This window comes from Pseudophryne corroboree, chromosome 12 (assembly GCF_028390025.1).
Source record: "Pseudophryne corroboree isolate aPseCor3 chromosome 12, aPseCor3.hap2, whole genome shotgun sequence".
Taxonomy (NCBI): Eukaryota; Metazoa; Chordata; class Amphibia; order Anura; family Myobatrachidae; genus Pseudophryne; species Pseudophryne corroboree.
The window spans coordinates 330,001-353,674 of record NC_086455.1 but is presented as its reverse complement, the minus strand read 5'-3'; the positions used below and the strand labels follow the sequence as shown (position 1 = coordinate 353,674).

The 23,674-nt window shown below is 45.7% G+C and overlaps 1 protein-coding gene across 2 annotated transcripts in view; it reads left to right on the top strand.

The window, feature by feature from the left end:
* The first annotated feature begins 4,749 nt into the window (after positions 1-4,749).
* The window catches only part of LOC134980015 (farnesyl pyrophosphate synthase-like), a 32,904-nt gene continuing 13,979 nt past the window's right edge, over positions 4,750-23,674 (top strand). The window contains exon 1 of one of the 2 annotated variants that reach the window (XM_063946611.1): positions 4,750-4,899. Coding sequence is in view for 1 of the 2 variants with exons in the window: in XM_063946610.1 (XP_063802680.1) it covers positions 8,969-9,076 (108 nt within the window). In the remaining variant the exon portion in view is untranslated. Of the gene's footprint in view, positions 4,900-8,965; positions 9,077-23,674 lie in introns of those variants that run through there. The other variant, XM_063946610.1, reaches the window with a different exon arrangement.

The window sequence follows — 23,674 nt, the reverse complement described above, 5'->3', positions numbered from 1 at the left end:
TACATGTGAGGGGGGATAGTATACAGTATACATGTGAGGGGGGATATTATACAGTATACATGTGAGGGGGATATTATACAGTATACATGTGAGGGGGGATATTATACAGTATACATGTGAGGGGGATATTATACAGTATACATGTGAGGGGGGATATTATACAGTACACATGTGAGGGGGGATATTATACAATATACATGTGAGGGGGGATATTATACAGTACACATGTGAGGGGGGATAGTATACAGTATACATGTGAGGGGGATATTATACAGTATACATGTGAGGGGGATATTATACAGTATACATGTGAGGTGGGATATTATACAGTATACATGTGAGGGGGATATTATACAGTATACATGTGAGGGGGGATATTATACAGTATACATGTGATGGGGGATATTATATAGTGTATATGTGAGGGGATATTATACAGTATACATGTGAGGGGGATATTATACAGTATACATGTGAGGGGGGATATTATACAGTATACATGTGATGGGGGATATTATATAGTGTATATGTGAGGGGATAGTATACAGTATACATGTGAGGGGGATATTACACAATATACATGTGAGGGGGATATTATACAGTATACATGTGAGGGGGATATTATACAGTATACATGTGAGGGGGATATTATACAGTATACATGTGAGGGGGGATATTATACAGTATACATGTGAGGGGTGATATTATACAGTATACATGTGAGGGGGGATAGTATACAGTATACATGTGAGGGGGATAGTATACAGTATACATGTGAGGGGATATTATACAGCATACATGTGAGGGGGGATATTATACAGTACACATGTGAGGGGGGATATTATACAGTATACATGTGAGGGGGATATTATACAGTATACATGTGAGGGGGGATATTATACAGTATACATGTGGGGGATATTATACAGTATACATGTGAGGGGGGATATTATACAGTATACATGTGAGGGGGGATATTATACAGTATACATGTGAGGGGGGATATTATACAGTATACATGTGAGGGGGATATTATACAGTATACATGTGAGGAGATATTATACAGTATACATGTGAGGGGGATATTATATAGTGTATATATGAGGGGGATATTATACAGTATACATGTGAGGGGGATATTATACAGTATACATGTGAGGGGTATATTATACAGTATACATGTGAGGGGTGATATTATACAGTATACATGTGAGGGGGGATATTATACAGTATACATGTGAGGAGATATTATACAGTATACATGTGAGGGGGATATTATACAGTATACATGTGAGGGGGATATTATACAGTATACATGTGAGGGGGATATTATATAGTGTATATATGAGGGGGATATTATACAGTATACATGTGAGGGGGATATTATACAGTATACATGTGAGGGGGATATTATACAGTATACATGTGAGGGGTGATATTATACAGTATACATGTGAGGGGGGATATTATACAGTATACATGTGAGGGGGGATATTATACAGTATACATGTGAGGGGGATATTATACAGTACACATGTGAGGGGGATATTATACAGTATACATGTGAGGGGAATATTATACAATATACATGTGAGGGGGATATTATACAGTATACATGTGAGGGGGATATTATACAGTATACATGTGAGGGGAGATATTATACAGTACACATGTGAGGGGGGATATTATACAGTATACATGTGAGGGGGATATTATACAGTATACATGTGAGGGGGGATACTATACAGTATACATGTGAGGGGGGATATTATACAGTATACATGTGAGGGGGATATTATACAGTATACATGTGAGGGGGGATATTATACAGTATACATGTGAGGGGGATATTATACAGTATACATGTGAGGGGGGATATTATACAGTACACATGTGAGGGGGGATATTATACAATATACATGTGAGGGGGGATATTATACAGTACACATGTGAGGGGGGATAGTATACAGTATACATGTGAGGGGGATATTATACAGTATACATGTGAGGGGGATATTATACAGTATACATGTGAGGTTGGATATTATACAGTATACATGTGAGGGGGGATAGTATACAGTATACATGTGAGGGGGATATTATACAGTATACATGTGAGGGGGGATATTATACAGTATACATGTGATGGGGGATATTATATAGTGTATATGTGAGGGGATATTATACAGTATACATGTGAGGGGGATATTATACAGTATACATGTGAGGGGGGATATTATACAGTATACATGTGATGGGGGATATTATATAGTGTATATGTGAGGGGATATTATACAGTATACATGTGAGGGGATATTATACAGTATACATGTGAGGGGGATATTATACAGTATACATGTGATGGGGGATATTATATAGTGTATATGTGAGGGGATATTATACAGTATACATGTGAGGGGGGATATTATACAGTATACATGTGATGGGGGATATTATATAGTGTATATGTGAGGGGATATTATACAGTATACATGTGAGGGGGATATTATACAGTATACATGTGAGGAGATATTATACAGTATACATGTGATGGGGGATATTATATAGTGTATATGTGAGGGGATATTATACAGTATACATGTGAGGGGGATATTATACAGTATACATGTGCATACCCTCCAACATTTTACACAGAAAAATCGGTACAAATTCGAAAAAGGGGCGTGGCCACGGGTAAAGGGGGCGTGACCACGCCTCTTTTCCTATACTTTCAATGGAAGTTTGGAGAGCCAAAAATCGGTACAGACCATGAAAAAAAGGTACTGTACCTATTAAAAAGGTACAGTTGGAGGGTATGCATGTGAGGGGGGATATTATACAGTATACATGTGAGGGGGGATATTATACAGTATACATGTGAGGGGGGATATTATACAGTATACATGTGAGGGGGATATTACACAATATACATGTGAGGGGGATATTATACAGTATACATGTGAGGGGGGATATTATACAGTATACATGTGAGGGGGATATTATACAGTATACATGTGAGGGGGGATATTATACAGTATACATGTGAGGGGGGATATTATACAGTATACATGTGAGGGGGATATTACACAGTATACATGTGAGGGGGGATATTACACAGTATACATGTGAGGGGGGATATTATACAGTATACATGTGAGGGGGGATATTATACAGTATACATGTGAGGGGGATATTATACAGTATACATGTGAGGGGGGATATTATACAGTATACATGTGAGGGGGATATTATACAATATACATGTGAGGGGGGATATTATACAATATACATGTGAGGGGGGATATTATACAGTATACATGTGAGGGGGGATATTATACAGTATACATGTGAGGGGGGATATTATACAGTATACATGTGAGGGGGGATATTATACAGTATACATGTGAGGGGGGATAGTATACAGTATACATGTGAGGGGGATAGTATACAGTATACATGTGAGGGGGATATTATACAATATACATGTGAGGGGGATATTATACAGTATACATGTGAGGGGGGATATTATACAGTATACATGTGAGGGGGATATTATACAATATACATGTGAGGGGGGATATTATACAGTATACATGTGAGGGGGATATTATACAGTATACATGTGAGGGGGGATATTATACAGTATACATGTGAGGGGGGATATTATACAGTATACATGTGAGGGGGGATATTATACAGTATACATGTGAGGGGGATAGTATACAGTATACATGTGAGGGGGATATTATACAGTATACATGTGAGGGGGGATATTATACAGTATACATGTGAGGGGGATAGTATACAGTATACATGTGAGGGGGATATTATACAGTATACATGTGAGGGGGATATTATACAGTATACATGTGAGGGGGGATATTATACAGTATACATGTGAGGGGGATAGTATACAGTATACATGTGAGGGGGATATTATACAGTATACATGTGAGGGGGGATATTACACAGTATACATGTGAGGGGGGATATTACACAGTATACATGTGAGGGGGGATATTATACAGTATACATGTGAGGGGGGATATTATACAGTATACATGTGAGGGGGGATATTATACAGTATACATGTGAGGGGGGATATTATACAGTATACATGTGAGGGGGGATATTATACAGTATACATGTGAGGGGGATATTATACAGTATACATGTGAGGGGGGATATTATACAGTATACATGTGAGGGGGGATATTATACAGTATACATGTGAGGGGGATAGTATACAGTATACATGTGAGGGGGATATTATACAGTATACATGTGAGGGGGGATATTATACAGTATACATGTGAGGGGGATATTATACAGTATACATGTGAGGGGGGATATTATACAGTATACATGTGAGGGGGGATAGTATACAGTATACATGTGATGGGTGATATTATATAGTGTATATATGAGGGGGTGTCACACATTATCAGCATGTTGGCTCCTGACCCCATCACTAGTAGCAGCAGCATAAGCACATTACATTGTATACAGTCTCCACACTCTCCAGTCTTCTGTTCTTGTCCAGCAGTGAAAGGGTGGAACTTTGCAATGGGCGGAACTAATGGGTGGGATTAGGACAGCGCCAGTGACGATGATTGGCTCCTGTAGCTGGGGCCCATCCTCATACGATACATGGAGCCAGTCATCATGTAGTGACGTAAAATAGAACGCCACCACTGTCTCCGCCCCCCGCACAGTCCGCTCTTGGCTCGCACAGCCTTGAGGGATTTGTAGTTCTCGCGCTGTTTTTGAGGCCTCAGCAGGGTCCTGAAGAACTACATATCCCGGCATGCAGTGCGCTGACAAGCCGGCTTTAAAGGCTACCGCTTCATGTATTAAGTGAGCTGTGAGCCGGCAGCCGAGGGAACTGGTATCGAAGAGGTGAGGGTTCTATCACTATGTGCACTATGGGGAGGGGTAATGGTGCTGTCACTGTATAAGTTATGGGGAGGGGTAATGGTGCTATCACTGTATAAGCTATGGAGAGGGGTAATGGTGCTATCGCTGTATCTCCTATGGGTAGGGGTAAAGGTGCTATCACTGTATAAGCTATGGGGAGGGGTAATGGTGCTATCACTGTATAAGCTATGGGGAGGGGTAATGGTGCTATCGCTGTATAAGCTATGGGGAGGGGTAATGGTGCTATCGCTGTATAAGCTATGGGGAGGGGTAATGGTGCTATCGCTGTATAAGCTATGGGGAGGGGTAATGGTGCTATCGCTGTATAAGCTATGGAGAGGGGTAATGGTGCTATCGCTGTATCTCCTATGGGTAGGGGTAATGGTGCTATCGCTGTATCTCCTATGGGTAGGGGTAATGGTGCGATCACTGTATAAGCTATGGAGAGGGGTAATGGTGCTATCGCTGTATCTCCTATGGGTAGGGGTAAAGGTGCTATCACTGTATAAGCTATGGGGAGGGGTAATGGTGCTATCACTGTATAAGCTATGGGGAGGGGTAATGGTGCTATCGCTGTATAAGCTATGGGGAGGGGTAATGGTGCTATCGCTGTATAAGCTATGGGGAGGGGTAATGGTGCTATCGCTGTATAAGCTATGGGGAGGGGTAATGGTGCTATCGCTGTATAAGCTATGGAGAGGGGTAATGGTGCTATCGCTGTATCTCCTATGGGTAGGGGTAATGGTGCTATCGCTGTATCTCCTATGGGTAGGGGTAATGGTGCGATCACTGTATGTGCTATAGGGAGGGGTAATGGTGCTATCGCTGTATCTCCTATGGGTAGGGGTAAAGGTGCTATCACTGTATAAGCTATGGGGAGGGGTAATGGTGCTATCACTGTATAAGCTATGGGGAGGGGTAATGGTGCTATCGCTGTATAAGCTATGGGGAGGGGTAATGGTGCTATCGCTGTATAAGCTATGGGGAGGGGTAATGGTGCTATCGCTGTATAAGCTATGGGGAGGGGTAATGGTGCTATCGCTGTATAAGCTATGGGGAGGGGTAATGGTGCTATCGCTGTATAAGCTATGGGGAGGGGTAATGGTGCTATCGCTGTATAAGCTATGGAGAGGGGTAATGGTGCTATCGCTGTATCTCCTATGGGTAGGGGTAAAGGTGCTATCACTGTATAAGCTATGGGGAGGGGTAATGGTGCTATCACTGTATAAGCTATGGGGAGGGGTAATGGTGCTATCGCTGTATAAGCTATGGGGAGGGGTAATGGTGCTATCGCTGTATAAGCTATGGGGAGGGGTAATGGTGCTATCGCTGTATAAGCTATGGGGAGGGGTAATGGTGCTATCGCTGTATAAGCTATGGGGAGGGGTAATGGTGCTATCGCTGTATAAGCTATGGGGAGGGGTAATGGTGCTATCGCTGTATAAGCTATCGGGAGGGTTAATGGTGCTATCGCTGTATAAGCTATGGGGAGGGGTAATGGTGCTATCGCTGTATAAGCTATGGGGAGGGGTAATGGTGCTATCGCTGTATAAGCTATGGGGAGGGGTAATGGTGCTATCGCTGTATAAGCTATGGAGAGGGGTAATGGTGCTATCGCTGTATCTCCTATGGGGAGGGGGTAATGGTGCTATCGCTGTATCTCCTATGGGGAGGGGTAATGGTGCTATCGCTGTATAAGCTATGGGGAGGGGTAATGGTGCTATCACTGTATAAGCTATGGAGAGGGGTAATGGTGCGATCGCTGTATCTCCTATGGGTAGGGGTAATGGTGCTATCGCTGTATCTCCTATGGGTAGGGGTAATGGTGCTATCACTGTATAAGCTATGGAGAGGGGTAATGGTGCGATCGCTGTATCTCCTATGGGTAGGGGTAATGGTGCTATCGCTGTATCTCCTATGGGTAGGGGTAATGGTGCTATCGCTGTATCTCCTATGGGTAGGGGTAATGGTGCTATCACTGTATAAGCTATGGAGAGGGGTAATGGTGCGATCGCTGTATCTCCTATGGGTAGGGGTAATGGTGCTATCGCTGTATCTCCTATGGGGAGGGGTAATGGTGCGATCGCTGTATCTCCTATGGGGAGGGGGTAATGGTGCTATCGCTGTATCTCCTATGGGTAGGGGTAATGGTGCGATCACTGTATGTGCTATAGGGAGGGGTAATGGTGCGATCGCTGTATCTCCTGTGGGTAGGGGTAATGGTGCTATCGCTGTATAAGCTATGGGGAGGGGTAATGGTGCTATCGCTGTATAAGCTATGGGGAGGGGTAATGGTGCTATCACTGTATAAGCTTTGGGGAGGGGTAATGGTGCTATCGCTGTATCTCCTATGGAGAGGGGTAATGGTGCTATCGCTGTATCTCTTATGGGGAGGGGGTAATGGTGCTATCGCTGTATCTTCTATGGGGAGGGGGTAATGGTGCTATCACTGTATAAGCTATGGGGAGGGGTAATGGTGCTATCGCTGTATAAGCTATGGGGAGGGGTAATGGTGCTATCACTGTATAAGCTTTGGGGAGGGGTAATGGTGCTATCACTGTATAAGCTATGGGGAGGGGTAATGGTGCTATCGCTGTATAAGCTATGGGGAGGGGTAATGGTGCTATCACTGTATAAGCTTTAGGGAGGGGTAATGGTGCTATCGCTGTATCTCCTATGGAGAGGGGTAATGGTGCTATCGCTGTATCTCTTATGGGGAGGGGGTAATGGTGCTATCGCTGTATAAGCTATGGGGAGGGGTAATGGTGCTATCACTGTATAAGCTATGGGGAGGGGTAATGGTGCTATCGCTGTATCTCCTATGGGGAGGGGTAATTGTGCTATCACTGTATAAGCTATGGGGAGGGGTAATGGTGCTATCGCTGTATAAGCTATGGGGAGGGGTAATGGTGCTATCACTGTATAAGCTATGGAGAGGGGTAATGGTGCTATCGCTGTATCTCCTGTGGGTAGGGGTAATGGTGCTATCACTGTATAAGCTTTGGGGAGGGGTAATGGTGCTATCGCTGTATCTCCTATGGAGAGGGGTAATGGTGCTATCGCTGTATCTCTTATGGGGAGGGGGTAATGGTGCTATCGCTGTATCTCCTATGGGGAGGGGTAATGGTGCTATCGCTGTATCTCCTATGGGGAGGGGTAATGGTGCTATCACTGTATAAGCTTTGGGGAGGGGTAATGGTGCTATCGCTGTATCTCCTATGGGTAGGGGTAAAGGTGCTATCACTGTATAAGCTTTGGGGAGGGGTAATGGTGCTATCGCTGTATGTGCTATGGGGAGGGGGTAATGGTGCGATCGCTGTATCTCCTATGGAGAGGGGTAATGGTGCTATCGCTGTATCTCCTATGGGGAGGGGTAATGGTGCTATCGCTGTATCTCCTATGGGGAGGGGTAATGGTGCGATCGCTGTATCTCCTATGGAGAGGGGTAATGGTGCTATCACTGTATAAGCTATGGGGAGGGGTAATGGTGCTATCACTGTATAAGCTATGGGGAGGGGTAATGGTGCTATCACTGTATAAGCTATGGGGAGGGGTAATGGTGCGATCGCTGTATCTCCTATGGGGAGGGGTAATGGTGCTATCGCTGTATCTCCTATGGAGAGGGGTAATGGTGCTATCGCTGTATCTCCTATGGGGAGGGGTAATGGTGCTATCGCTGTATCTTCTATGGGGAGGGGTAATGGTGCTATCGCTGTATCTTCTATGGGGAGGGGTAATGGTGCTATCGCTGTATCTTCTATGGGGAGGGGGTAATGGTGCGATCGCTGTATCTCCTATGGGGAGGGGTAACGGCAGTGGTAATAATGATGTTAGTTATACAGCCTTTCTCTACTGATGGGACTCTGACCGGATGCGCCTCGTTGCCTGCGCTAAGGGATCACGTATTTCTTTGGGTCTCCCAGGACATGGGCCAATTGGGTGTTCCCTCTTACCATCAGTAACCGCCTGTTACCGACTCCACCCACTGCGCGGGTACTTTGCTGCCACGCCTCCTAATTGGTGTCGGTTAATTCCCCACACGGACCAGGCCATGCATGGAAGCGTGCAGAGGGTGGAGCTTGGAGGTGCTGGACTGAACCCAGAACAACTGGAGTACGGGACTGCGTGTGTTACAAGATGGAAGTCAGGCGTCATGAAGGTAAGATGTTTATTGCTCAAATAGTTCTAAAAAAGACTTCATCTTTACAAGTGTAGATCAGGCATCTCCAACCCCCGGTCCTCGGGGCACATTAACAGGCCAGGTGTTGGTGATGTCCATGCTTGAGCACAGGTGTCTTAATTAGTACCTGAGTTATTTTGATGTAACCACCTGTGCTGAGGCCTAGATATCACTAACACCTGTTCCTGTGCCCGGGTAGCGAGGCTGGAAAGTCCTGGCTTAGAGGGTACAGCATACAGACGTTCATCAGCAGGACATCACTTCTTCCTGTCACAGGAGGTATCTCCGAGGCACACAGGCCTCCTTTCTCTAACGTCCTAGTGGATGCTGGGAACTCCGTAAGGACCATGGGGAATAGCGGGCTCCGAAGGAGGCTGGGCACTCTAGAAAGATCTTAGACTACCTGGTGTGCACTGGCTCCTCCCACTATGACCCTCCTCCAAGCCTCAGTTAGATTTCGTGCCCGGCCGAGGTTGGATGCACACTAGGGGCTCTCCTGAGCTCTTAGAAAGTTATAGTCTTAGAATTTGTTATTTTCAGTGAGACCTGCTGGCAACAGGCTCACTGCAGCGAGGGACTAAGGGGAGAAGAAGCGAACTCGCCTGCTTGCAGCTGGATTGGGCTTCTTAGGCTACTGGACACCATTAGCTCCAGAGGGATCGACCGCAGGCCCAGCCTTGATGTTCGGTCCCGGAGCCGCGCCGCCGTCCCCCTTACAGAGCCAGAAGCAAGAAGATGGTCCGGAAAATCGGCGGCATGAAGACTGTCTTCACCAAGGTAGCGCACAGCACTGCAGCTGTGCGCCATTGCTCCTCTCACACACTTCACACTCCGGTCACTGAGGGTGCAGGGCGCTGGGGGGGGCGCCCTGAGGCAGCAATAAAAACACCTTGGCTGGCTAAAATACCTCAATATATGGCCCCAGGGGCTATATATGAGGTAAATACCCCTGCCAGAATTCCATAAAAAACGGGAGAATAGGCTGCGAAAAAGGGGCGGAGCTATCTCCCTCAAGCACACTGGCGCCATTTTTCCCTCACAGCTCGGCTGGAGGGAAGCTCCCTGGCTCTTCCCTGCAATTCTACAGTACAGTAAGAGGGAAAAGAGAGGGGGGGCATTAAAATTGGCACTGTATACAGTATATTATATAAAAGCTATTAGGGACATAACTCAGTTAGTCCCTGTGTGTGTGTGTGTGTATATATATATATATATATATATATATATATATATAGCGCTCTGGTGTGTGCTGGCATACTCTTACTCTGTCCCCCCAAAGGGCTTTTGTGGGTCCTGTCCTCGTTTAGAGCATTCCTTGTGTGTCTGCGGTGTGTCGGTACGGCTGTGTTGACATGTTGAATGAGGAGGCTTATATGGTGACAGAACAGAGGCCGATATATGTGATGTCGCCCCCTGTGGGGCCGACACCAGAGTGGATGGATAGGTGAAAGGTATTAACCGACAGTGTCAACTCCTTACATAAAAGGGTGGATGACGTAACAGCTGTGGGACAGCCGGCTTCGCAGCCCGCGCTTGCCCAGGCGTCTCAAAGGCCATCAGGGGCTCAAAGACGCCCGCTCTCTCAGATGGCAGACACAGATGTCGACACGGAGTCTGACTCCAGTGTCGACAAGGTGGAGACATATACACAATCCACTAGGAACATCCGTGACGTGATCCCGGCAATAAAAAATGTGTTATACATTTCTGACTTTAACCCAAGCACCTCTATAAATGGGTTTTAGGTTTGGGGAGAAAAAACAGTCAGTGTTTTGTTCCCCCATCAGATGAATGAATGAAGTGTGTGAAAAGCGTGGGTTCCCCCGTTAAGAAACTGGTAATTTATAAAAAGTTACTGATGGCGTACCCTTTCCCGCCAGGTGGATAAGTTACGCTGGGAGATATCCCCTAGGGTGGATAAGGCGCTCACACGTTTGTCAAAAAAGGTGGCACTGCCGTCTTAGGATACGGCCACTTTAATAGGTACCTGTTGATAAAAAACAGGAGGATATCCTGAAGTCTGTATTTACACACTCAGGTACTAGACTGAGACCTGCAGATAGTGCTGCTGCAGCGTGGTCGGTGACCCTGTCAAACAGGGATACTAGTTGGCAAACATAAAAACATATTAAAGACGTCGTCTTATATATGGGGGATGCACAGAGGGATATTTTGCCGACTGGCATCCAAAATAAATGTAATGTCCATTCTGTCAGGAGGATATTAGAGACCTGTCACTGGACAGGTGATGCTGACTTAAAAAGCGCATAGAGAGCCTTATAAGGGTGAGGAATTATTTGGGGATGGTCTCTGGGACCTCGTATCCACAGCAACTGCTGGGAAGAAATAATTTTACCTCAGGTTTCCTCACAGACAAAGGTACAGTCCTTTCGGCTTCAGAAAAGCAAGCGGGTCAAATGGCGCTTCCTTTCTGTACAGAGACAAGGGTAGAGGGAAAAAAGCTGCACCAGTCAGCCTGTTCCCAGAATCAAGATTCTTCCCCCGCCTCCTGTGAGGCCACACCATGACGCGGGTGCTCCACAGGTGTAGCCAGGTACGGTGGGGGGCCGTCTCAAAAATTTCAGCAATTAGTGGGCTCGCTCACAGGTGGATCCCTGTTTCTTTCAAGTAGTATTTCAGGGGTACAAGCTGGAATTCGAGATGTCTCCCCCCAGCCGTTTCCTAAAATATGCCTTGCTGACAACTCCCTCAGGCAGGGAGGCTGTGCTAGAGGCAATTAATAAGCGGTATTCCCAGCAGGTAATACTCAAGGTGCCCCTACTTCAACAAGGACGGGGTTACTAATCCACACGGGTTGGGGTACCGAAACCGCATGGTTCGGTGTGACCCATTTTATATTTAAAATCCTTGAACACAAAAATTCAAGTTCAAGATGGAATCGCTCAGGGCGGTTATTCCAAGCCTGGACGAGGGGGATTACATGGTATCCTGGGACATCAAGGATGCTTACCTGCATGTCCCCATTTACCATCCTCGCCAGGAGTACCTCAGATTTGTGGTACAGGATTACCATTACCAAGTCCAGACACTGCCGTTTGGACTGTACATGGCACCGAGGGTGTTTTATCAAGGTAATGGCCGAAATGTTGATACTCCTTCAAAAAAAGGGAGTTGTAATTATCCCGTACTTGGACAATCTCGTTATAAGGGCGAGGTCCAAGGAGCAGTTGGTAGTCGGGGTAGCACTATTTTGGAAAGTGCTACAACAGCATGGTTGGATTCTAAACAGTCCAAAGTCACAGCTGGTTCCTATGACACGTCTACTGTTCCTGGGGATGGTTCTGGACATAAACCAGAAATAGTGTTTCTCCCGGAGGAGAAAGCCAAGGAGTTGTCATCTCTAGTCAGAGACCTCCTGAAGCCAAAATAGGTAGCGGTGCATCATTGCACACGAGTCCTGGGAAAAATGGTAGCTTCCTACGAAGCAATCCCATTAGGCAGGTTCCATACAAGAACTTTTCAGAGGGACCTGTTGGACAAGTGGTCCGGATCGCATCTTCCGATGCATAGGCTGATAACCCTGTCTCCAAGGACCAGGGTATCTCTACTGTGGTGGCTGCAGAGTGCCCATCTTCAAGAGGGCCGCAGGTTCGGCATACAGGACTAGGTCCTAGTGACCATGGATTCCAGCCTTTGAGGCTGGAAGGCAGTCACACAGGGAAGAAATTTCCAGGGACTTTGGTCAAGTCAGGTTATTTCCCTACACATAAATATTCTGGACCTGAGGGCCATTTACAATGCCCTGAGGCCGGCAAGGCCTCTGCTTCAAAACCAGCCGGTACTGATCCAATCAGACAACATCACGGCAGTCGCCCATGTAAACCAACAGGGCGGCACAAGAAGCAGGATGGCGATGGCAGAAGCCACAAGGATTCTCCGATAGGCGGAAAATCATGTGTTAGCACTGTCAGCAGTGTTCATTCCCGGAGTGGACAACTGGGAAGCAGATCTTCTCAACAGACACGACCTCCACCCGGGAGAATGGGGACTTCCTCCAGAAGTCTTCCAATAGGATTGTACACCATTGGGAAAGGCCACAGGTGGACATGATGGCGTCCCGCCTCAACAAAAAGCTATAAAAGATATTGCACCGGGTCAAGGGACCCTCAGGCGATAGCTATGGACGCTCTGGTAACACCGTGGGTGTACCAGTCGGTTTATGTGTTCTCCCCTCTGCCTCTCATACCAAAGGTACTGAGAATAATAAGAAGGCGAGGAGTAAGAACGATACTCGTGGATGGCCAAGAAGAGCTTGGTACCCAGAACTTCAAGAATTTATATCAGAGGACCCATGGCCTCTGCCACTCAGACAGGACCTGCGGCAGCAGGGGCCCTGTCTGTTCCAAGACTTACCGCGGCTGCGTTTGTCGGCATGACGGTTGAACGCTGGATCCTGAAGGAAAAGGGCATTCCGGAGGAAGTCATTCCTACGCTTACTAAAGCCAGGAAAGAGGTTACAGCAACTCATTATCACCGCATATGGCGAAAATATGTTGCATGGTGTGAGGCCGAAAGGGCCCCAACAGAGGAATTTCAACTAGGTCGATTTCTGCATTTCCTGCAAGCAGGAGTGACTATGGGCCTTAAATTGGGTTCCATTAAGGTACAGATCTCGGCTCTGTCGATTTTCTTTCAAAAAGAACTAGCTTCAGTACCTGAAGTTCAGACATTTATAAAAAGGAGTGCTGCAGAGTCAGCCCCCGTTTGTGGCACCTTGGGATCTCAACGTGGTGTTGAGTTTCTTAAAATCACATTGGTTTGAACCACTAAAAACCGTGGATCTGAAATATCTCACGTGGAAGGTGGTTATGTTATTGGCCTTGGCTTCTGCCAGGCGAGTATCAAAGTTGGCGGCTTTGTCTTGTAAAAGCCCTTATTTGATTTTCCATATGGATAGGGCAGAATTGAGGACTCGTCCCCAGTTTCTCCCAAAGGTGGTGTCAGCGTTTCACCTGAACCAGCCTATTGTGGTGCCTAGGCTACTAGGGACTTGGAGGACTCCAAGTTGCTAGACGTTGTCAGGGCACTGAAAATATGTTTCCAGAACGGCTAGAGTCAGAAAATCTGACTCGCTGTTTATCCTATATGCACCTAACAAGCTGGGTGCTCCTGCTTCTAAGCAGACTATTGCTCGTTGGATTTGTAGTACAATTCAGCTTGCACATACTGTGGCAGGCCTGCCACAGCCAAAATCTGTCAATGCCCATTCCACAAGGAAGGTGGGCTCATCTTGGGCGGCTGCCCGAGAGGTCTCGGCTTTACAATTTTGCCGAGCAGCTACTTGGTCAGGGGCAAAAATTCTACAAATTTGATACCCTGGCTGAGGAGGACCTGGAGTTCTCTCATTCGGTGCTGCAGAGTCATCCGCACTCTCCCGCCCGTTTGGGAGCTTTGGTATAATCCCCATGGTCCTTACGGAGTTCCCAGCATCCACTAGGACGTTAGAGAAAATAAGAATTTACTCACCGGTAATTCTATTTCTCGTAGTCCGTAGTGGATGCTGGGCGCCCATCCCAAGTGCGGTTTATCTGCAATACTTGTACATAGTTATGGTTAACTAAATCGGGTTATTGTTGAGCCATCTGTTGAGAGGCTCTATTGTTTCATGCTGTTAACTGTGTTTCATATCACGAGTTGTATGGTGTGATTGGTGTGGCTGGTATGAGTCTTACCCGGGATTCAAAATCCTTCCTTATTGTGTACGCTCGTCCGGGCACAGTACCTAACTGAGGCTTGGAGGAGGGTCATAGTGGGAGGAGCCAGTGCACACCAGGTAGTCTAAGATCTTTCTAGAGTGCCCAGCCTCCTTCGGAGCCCGCTATTCCCCATGGTCCTTACGGAGTTCCCAGCATCCACTACGGACTACGAGAAATAGAATTACCGGTGAGTAAATTCTTATTTTTTATCCAGCACACAATACCTCATGGGGTCAGTTCCGCCCCCGGGGGTAGGGCATGTGCCGTGCGTGCCTCATGTATGTACACATTTCACATTGGACAGCGAGGAGTTCTCTCCCCTGTGCCAGGCCCACCCGCAGTGTCAGTCATACCCTGGTGCCAGTCTGGGGTGAGGGGAAAAATTCCCTCAAACTACTTCCAAGAATCTGCTAAAGAACCAAGCCTGCCACCTCTAGCCTGAATCCAAGCTCCAGGGTCCCCAGGCAGTGTCTCCTGCCCACCAAGTGGGAGTCCTTTGGGGCTCCCTGAAACCATATAGATGGCCGGCTTTTCCTCTGCCTTCCCATGCTACTGTCGTAGTTGAGGCAGCTTGCCTGGGAGGAGGCTGGGGGTCCCTCAATCCACAGAGAGCTCTGGATTCCCCCTAGATCATCAGGAATAAGAAGTAAGTGCATTGTATCTTCAAATACATTGAAAGCCACACATACATATTTCATTTCTGATGCTCTGCACTGGACTGCGCCTACCCGAGCCCTGCACACCTGTGCTCCTGCCGGGTGACCTGGGAAGTGTCAGTAATGAGTACACCTGTGCTCCTGCCGGGTGACCTGGGGAATGTGTCAGTGAGTAATGAGTGCACCTGTGCTCCTGCTGGGTGACCTGGGAGATGTGTCAGTGAGGAATGAGTACACCTGTGCTCCTGCCGGGTGACCTGGGGAATGTGTTGGTGAGGAATGAGTACACCTGTGCTCCTGCTGGGTGACCTGGGAAATGTCAGTGAGGAATGAGTACACCTGCTGGGTGATCTGGGAAACATGTGTTACTTTACATTTATTTATTTTTTGTGATACAGCCTGATTGGTTAAAGAGAACACAGGTTGGAACTACCCCTGTGGTGCTGTGTGTGGAATATGTGCACATCTTCTGTGACCCCTTGCAGTGTGGCACTGCTCTAACATCTTGTTTGCTGTATCCTCCTCTCACAAGGGAAAGGGTCTGTTAGAGACTGAGCAATAAACATCTTCCTTTAAGACAACTGCATCCATATCCTGCAACCAACAGAATTGTGCAACATTCCTTTTTGTTTTCCCGCTGCCCTGGAATGAGCCCAGCTTCTCCAAGCTCTGCCCTCTGCTAGCTTCCAATGCAGGGGTGTGTTCAGTGACCAGTGGTGATCCAGCCGACGCCAACCAGGAGGCGTAGCGGCAGCGTGTCTACGCATACACAGCAGTAAGCGGTATACAGGTGCCAGTGGTAAGAGGCTTTGCAGAAAGGCGGTTCCAAGTACTATTGGTAGGATACTGGTGGTGGTAGCAGCAGCAGCAAAATACCTGCCTACTGCGCTGTGGGTGGAGTTAGTAACAGGGCTGGTACTGTAAGGGGGAATATTGTGCCAAACCGACTCTGATCGTTTTTCACATGCAGCAGAGACTCATCTGGTTTCAGGGTGTATATGACATATTTATTACATTTTTTGGGGTGGGGGGGGGGGGGGGGGGGGGGGGGGAGTATAAGATATGGAGGGCAAAATATAAGGTATAAGAGGTGTCGCAAATGGCTGGATGATTTCCCAGATATCTCAATTTGAGAATTGCCCCTAGTGACTTATGGGTACCTCAGCATGTGTGGTTAATGGAAACCCAGTAACTGCCACCAGCAGAGGAACCCCAAAACATTAATGCGTGGACACCTGACAGTCCTCTGCAGCTATCTGCATCTCACTCGCACTTAATTAGTAGCTTTGGCAGCACAGGCTCGTAGATTCACCAAGAGACACAGACAGTATGTTAGAATTAATTATCTTTTAATTTGAACAAAATAATCCAAGGTTTGATTATAATAAAAAGATGATTACAAATATGGACAGACTGAGTCCACAAGAAATGAACACTGACCCTTGAGGGAGAAGTGACTTTACATGTGCATAGCTGTCCTTCTCCCTCCCACCTTCGTGGCTTTTTTTTTTTAACCAGCTCCATACTGGACAAGTCCGGGATCACGTGCTTTCTCCGTGTAGCTGTCTTGTAATAGATCAGGGAGTGGGAGCTAGATGGGACACAACATTGCACTTTATTATCTTTTGCCTAAAGGGAGGGTACACACGGACATCTGTATATAATCTGACGAGACTGCTTAGAAATGAAGTACAGATATCTCCGTGTGTATTCCCCACAGTGATAGCAATGCGTGGCCCTGTGCGTCGCTATCGCCACTTCTAGACTTTATCGCTGGGTGAAGTGAGCGCAGCCCCCCCCTGCTCATCAAACATCACACTTTGTGCTGAGCGTTCTCCAACAGATCACCCAGCACACGTCTCCCCGTGTGTACCCCCCTTAAGTGACCAGGTTGTTTAAGGATGAATAATGGCGTTTTCTATACCCCCACCAAACATTTCTGATTGGTACATAATAAAGATCCTTATCTATCTGTTCCCTGAACATACCTTTCTCCAACCAATTCTGGGGTCTGGATAGAAGATCAATTTCTCCACCTTTTATTCTAAAGCCCCGTACACAGGATGCAATTTGTCCTAAGAAAAGTAAGTGCAAATCGCGTGTGTATGCTCTAGTGATGGCGATGCGTGTTCCCGCGGGATCAGCAATGTAAGAATAAATAGACTGTGCAGCAGCGTCCATATTGGATAGATCAGAGGCTCGCGCCTCCGGGCAGCTTCCAGCCGATATATCGCAGCGTGTGTGTGCACCATAAGGATCAGCAGTCCTCCCCCTGGTCTGTGCAGACAGAAGATGATATAGGACGCTGCTATTGCTCTACCTGGGGAAATAAAACCATTTCTTTACATATTGTGATGTAGCAGCCCTGTCACAGGGGGGTATATAACACATGGAGGTGGATATAAGATAACAGGTGTGTATAGCGTGCCGAGATGCCCGGCGAGCACAAGCAAAGTCCCACACTCCCTCTCTATGCGTGTTGTGGACACCCACTAGTGGGAATAGGCCCTCTGATTCACATCACTACATCCCTATATAACACATAGCGGGTGAGTATAAGAGAGGGGCGTATATAACATGGGTGTATATAAAATATGGGGGGGTGGAATATGATATAGGGGTGTATATATAACATGGAGTGTATATTAAATATAGGGGGTGGAATATAAGATAGGGGTGTATATAACATGGATGTATATAAAATATGGTTGTGTGTGGAATATATGATATAGGGGTGTATATATAACATATAGGGAGTGTATATTATAGGGGGTGGAATATAAGATATGAGCATATAATATTTAGAGGAGGGGTATATAATATATATAGGGGGTGTATATAACATATAGAGGGGCATATAATATATGGGGGAGGGTGTATATAACATATATAGAGGGGTATATAATATATAGGGGAGGGTGTATATAATATATATATAGGTATATAATGTATAGGGGAGGGGGTGTATATAATATATATAGGGGTGTATATAACATATATAGAGGGGTGTATATAATATATAGGGGAGGGTGTATATAATAATAATAATAATAATAATAATAATAATAATAATAATAAAAATAAAAATAATAATAAAAAAATTATATATATATATATGGGTGTGTATATAACATATGGGGTGGGTGTATATAATATATTTATATAGGGGTGTATATAACATATATAGAGGGGTATATAATATATAGGGAGGGTGTATATAATATATATAGGGGTGTATATAACATAGAGGGGTATATAATATATATAGGGTTGTATATAACATATAGAGTTGTATAGAATATATAGGGGAGGGTGTGTGTGTGTGTGTGTGTGTGTGTGTGTGTGTGTAATATATATAGGGGTGTATATAACATATATAGAGGGGTATATAATATATAGGGGAGGATGTATATAATATATATAGAGGGGTGTATATAACATATAGAGGGGTATATAATATACAGGGGAGGGTGTGTGTGTGTGTAATATATATAGGGGTGTATATAACATATAGAGGGGTATATAATATATATAGAGAGGGGTATATAATAGGGGAGGGTGTATATAATATATATAGGGGTGTATATAACATATATAGAGGGGTGTATATATATAGGGGTGTATATAACATATAGAGGGGTATATAATATATAGGGGAGGCTGTATATAATATATAGGGGTGTATATAACCTATATAGGGGGTATATAATATATGGGGGAGGATGTATATAACATATGTAGAGGGGTATATAATATATAGGGGGAGGGTGTATATAATATATATAGGGGTGTATATTATATGGGTGTATATAACATATAGAGGGGTATATAATATATAGGGGAGGGTGTATATAACATATATAGAGGGGTGCATATAATATACATAGAGGGGTATATAATATATAGGGGAGGGTGTATATAACATATATAAAGGGGTATGTAATATATAGGGGAGGGGTGTATATAATATATAGGGGAGGGGTGTATATAATATATATATATATATATATATATAATGGGGTGTATATAACATATAGAGGGGTATATAATATATAGAGGAGGGTGTATATATAATATATAGGGGTGTATATAACATATAGAGGGGTATATAATATATATAGGAGAGGGTGTGTGTATGTGTGTATGTATATATATATATATATATATATATATATACATACATACATACACACCCTCCCCTCTATATGTTATATACACCCCTATATATATTATATACACCCTCCTCTATATATTATATACCCCTCTATATGTTATATACACCCCATTATATATATATATTATATACACCCCTCCCCTATATATTTATATATGTTATATACACCCTCCCCTATATATTATATACCCCTCTATGTATATTATATACACACCTCTATATATGTTATATACACCCTCCCCCTATATATTATATACCCCTCTACATATGTTATATACACCCCTATATATTATATACCCCTCTATATGTTATATACACCCCTATATATTATATACCCCTCTATTTCTCTATCGTCCTAGTGGATGCTGGGGTTCCTGAAAGGACCATGGGGAATAGCGGCTCCGCAGGATACAGGGCACAAAAAGTAAAGCTTTAGGATCAGGTGGTGTGCACTGGCTCCTCCCCCTATGACCCTCCTCCAAGCCTCAGTTAGATTTTTGTGCCCGGCCGAGAAGGGTGCAATCTAGGTGGCTCTCCTAAAGAGCTGCTTAGAGAAGTTTAGCTTAGGTTTTTTATTTTACAGTGAGTCCTGCTGGCAACAGGATCACTGCAACGAGGGACTTAGGGGAGAAGAAGTGAACTCACCTGCGTGCAGGATGGATTGGCTTCTTGGCTACTGGACATTAGCTCCAGAGGGACGATCACAGGTACAGCCTGGATGGTCACCGGAGCCTCGCCGCCGGCCCCCTTGCAGATGCTGAAACGAGAAGAGGTCCAGAATCGGCGGCAGAAGACTCCTCAGTCTTCTTAAGGTAGCGCACAGCACTGCAGCTGTGCGCCATTTTCCTCTCAGCACACTTCACACGGCAGTCACTGAGGGTGCAGGGCGCTGGGAGGGGGGCGCCCTGGGAGGCAAATGAAAACCTTTTTTGGCTAAAAATACCTCACATATAGCCTCCGGGGGCTATATGGAGATATTTAACCCCTGCCAGAATCCGTTAAGAGCGGGAGACGAGGCCGCCGAAAAAGGGGCGGGGCCTATCTCCTCAGCACACAGCGCCATTTTCCCTCACAGAAAGGCTGGAGGGAAGGCTCCCAGGCTCTCCCCTGCACTGCACTACAGAAACAGGGTTAAAACAGAGAGGGGGGGCACTAATTTGGCGTTAGAAATATATAAAAAAGATGCTATAAGGGAAAACACTTATATAAGGTTGTCCCTATATAATTATAGCGTTTTTGGTGTGTGCTGGCAAACTCTCCCTCTGTCTCTCCAAAGGGCTAGTGGGTCCTGTCCTCTATCAGAGCATTTCCTGTGTGTGTGCTGTGTGTCGGTACGTGTGTGTCGACATGTATGAGGACGATGTTGGTGAGGAGGCGGAGCAATTGCCTGTAATGGTGATGTCACTCTCTAGGGAGTCGACACCGGAATGGATGGCTTATTTAGGGAATTACGTGATAATGTCAACACGCGCCAAGGTCAGTTGACGACATGAGACGGCCGACAAACAATTAGTACCGGTCCAGACGTCTCAAAAACACCGTCAGGGGTTTTAAAACGCCCGTTTACTTTAGTCGGTCGACACAGACACAGACAGGGACACTGAATCCAGTGTCGACGGTGAATAAACAAACGTATTCCTTATTAGGGCCACACGTTAAGGGCAATGAAGGAGGTGTTACATATTTCTGATACTACAAGTACCACAAAAGAGGGTATTATGTGGGATGTGAAAAAACTACCGTAGTTTTTCCTGAATCAGATAAATTAAATGAAGTGTGTGATGATGCGTGGGTTCCCCCCGATAGAAAATATGGGCGGTATACCCTTTCCCGCCAGAAGTTAGGGCGCGTTGGGAAACACCCCTTAGGGTGGATAAGGCGCTCACACGCTTATCAGAACAAGTGGCGGTACCGTCTATAGATAGGGCCGTCCTCAAGGAGCCAGCTGACAGGAGGCTGGAAAAATATCATAAAAAGTATATACACACATACTGGTGTTATACTGCGACCAGCGATCGCCTCAGCCTGGATGTGCAGAGCTGGGGTGGCTTGGTCGGATTCCCTGACTAAAAATATTGATACCCTTGACAGGGACAGTATTTTATTGACTATAGAGCATTTAAAGGATTCATTTGTATATATGCGAGATGCACAGAGGGATATTTGCACTCTGACATCAAGAGTAAGTGCGATGTCCATATCTGCCAGAAGATGTTTATGGACACGACAGTGGTCAGGTGATGCAGATTCCAAACGGCACAAAGGTGTATTGCCGTATAAAGGAAGAGGAGTTATTTGGGGTCGGTCCATCGGACCTGGTGGCCACGGCAACTGCTGGAAAATCCACCGTTTTTACCTTAAGTCACATCTCTGCAGAAAAAGACACCGTCTTTTTAGCTTCAGTCCTTTCGTCCCTATAAGAGTCATATCTGCCCAGGGATAGAGGAAAGGGAAGAAGACTGCAGCAGGCAGCCCATTCCCAGGAACAGAAGCGTTCCACCGCTTCTGACAAGCTCTCAGCATGACGCTGAGACCGTACAGGACCCCTGGATCCTACAAGTAGTATCCCAGGGGTACAGTTTGGAATGTCGAGACGTTTCCCCTGCGCAGGCTCCTGAAGGCTGCTTTACCAAGGTCTCCCTCCGACAAGGAGGCAGTATGGGAAAAAATTCACGAGCTGTATTCCCAGCAGGTGATAATTAAATTACCCCTCCTACAACAAGAAAAGGGGTATTATTCCACACTATATTGTGGTACTGAAGCCAGAAGGCTAGGTGAGACCTATTCTAAATCTAAAAAAATTTGAACACTTACAAAGGTTCAAATCAAGATGGAGTCACTCAGAGCAGTGATAACGAACCGGGAAGAAGGGGACTATCTGGTGTCCCGAGACATCAGGGATGCTTACCTCCATGTCCCAAATTTGCCCTTATCACTAAGGGTACCTCAGGTTCGTGGTACAGAACTGTCACTATCAGTTTCAGACGCTGCCGTTTGGATTGTCTACGGCACCCCGGGTCTTTACCAAGGTAATGGCCGAAATGATGGTTCTTCTTCGAAGAAAAGGCGTCTTAATTATCCCTTACTTGGACTATCTCCTGATAAGGGCAAAGTCCAGGGAACAGTTGGAGGTCGGAGTAGCACTATCTCGGATACTGTTACAACAGCAGGGGTGGATTCCAAATTCGCAGCTGATCCCGACAACAAGTCTCCTGTGCTTAGGGATGATTCTGGACACAGTCCAGAAAAAGGTGTTTCTCCCGTAAGAGAAAGCCAGGGAGTTATCCGAGCTAGTCAGGAACCTCCTAAAATCAGTGCATCATTGCACAAGGGCCATGGTAAAAAAATGGTGACTTCCTTCGAAGCAATTCCAGTCGGCAGATTTCATGCAAGAACTTTTCAGTGGGATCTGCTGGACAAATGGTCCGGATCGCATCTTCAGATGCATCAGCGGATAACCCTATATCCAAGGACAAGGGTGTCTCTCCTGTGGTGGTTACAGAGTGCTCATCTTCTAGAGGGCCGCAGATTCGGCATTCAGTTTTGGATGTTGGTGACCACGGAGGCCAGCCCGAGAGGCTGGGGAGCAGTCACACAAGGAAAAAATTTCCAGGGAGTGTGATCAAGTCTGGAGATTTTTCTCCACATAAATATAGCTAAGGGTAAATTTATAATGCTCTAAGCTTAGCAAGACCTCTGCTTCAAGGTCAGCCGGTATTGATCCAGTGGGATAAAACATCACGGCAGTCGCCCACGTAAATAGACAGGGCGGCACAAGAAGCAGGAGGGCAGTGGCAAAAACTGCAAGGACTTTTCGCTGGGCGGAAAATCATGTGATAGCACTGTCAGCAGTGTTTCATTCCGGGAATGGAAACTGGAAAGCAGACTTCCTCAGTAGGCACGACCTCCACCCGGCAGAGTGGGAACTTCATGGGGAAGTTTTCCACATAATTGTAAACCGTTGGGAATTACCAAAGGTGGACATGATGGCGTCCCGTCTGAACAAAAAACGGGACAGGTATTGCGCCAG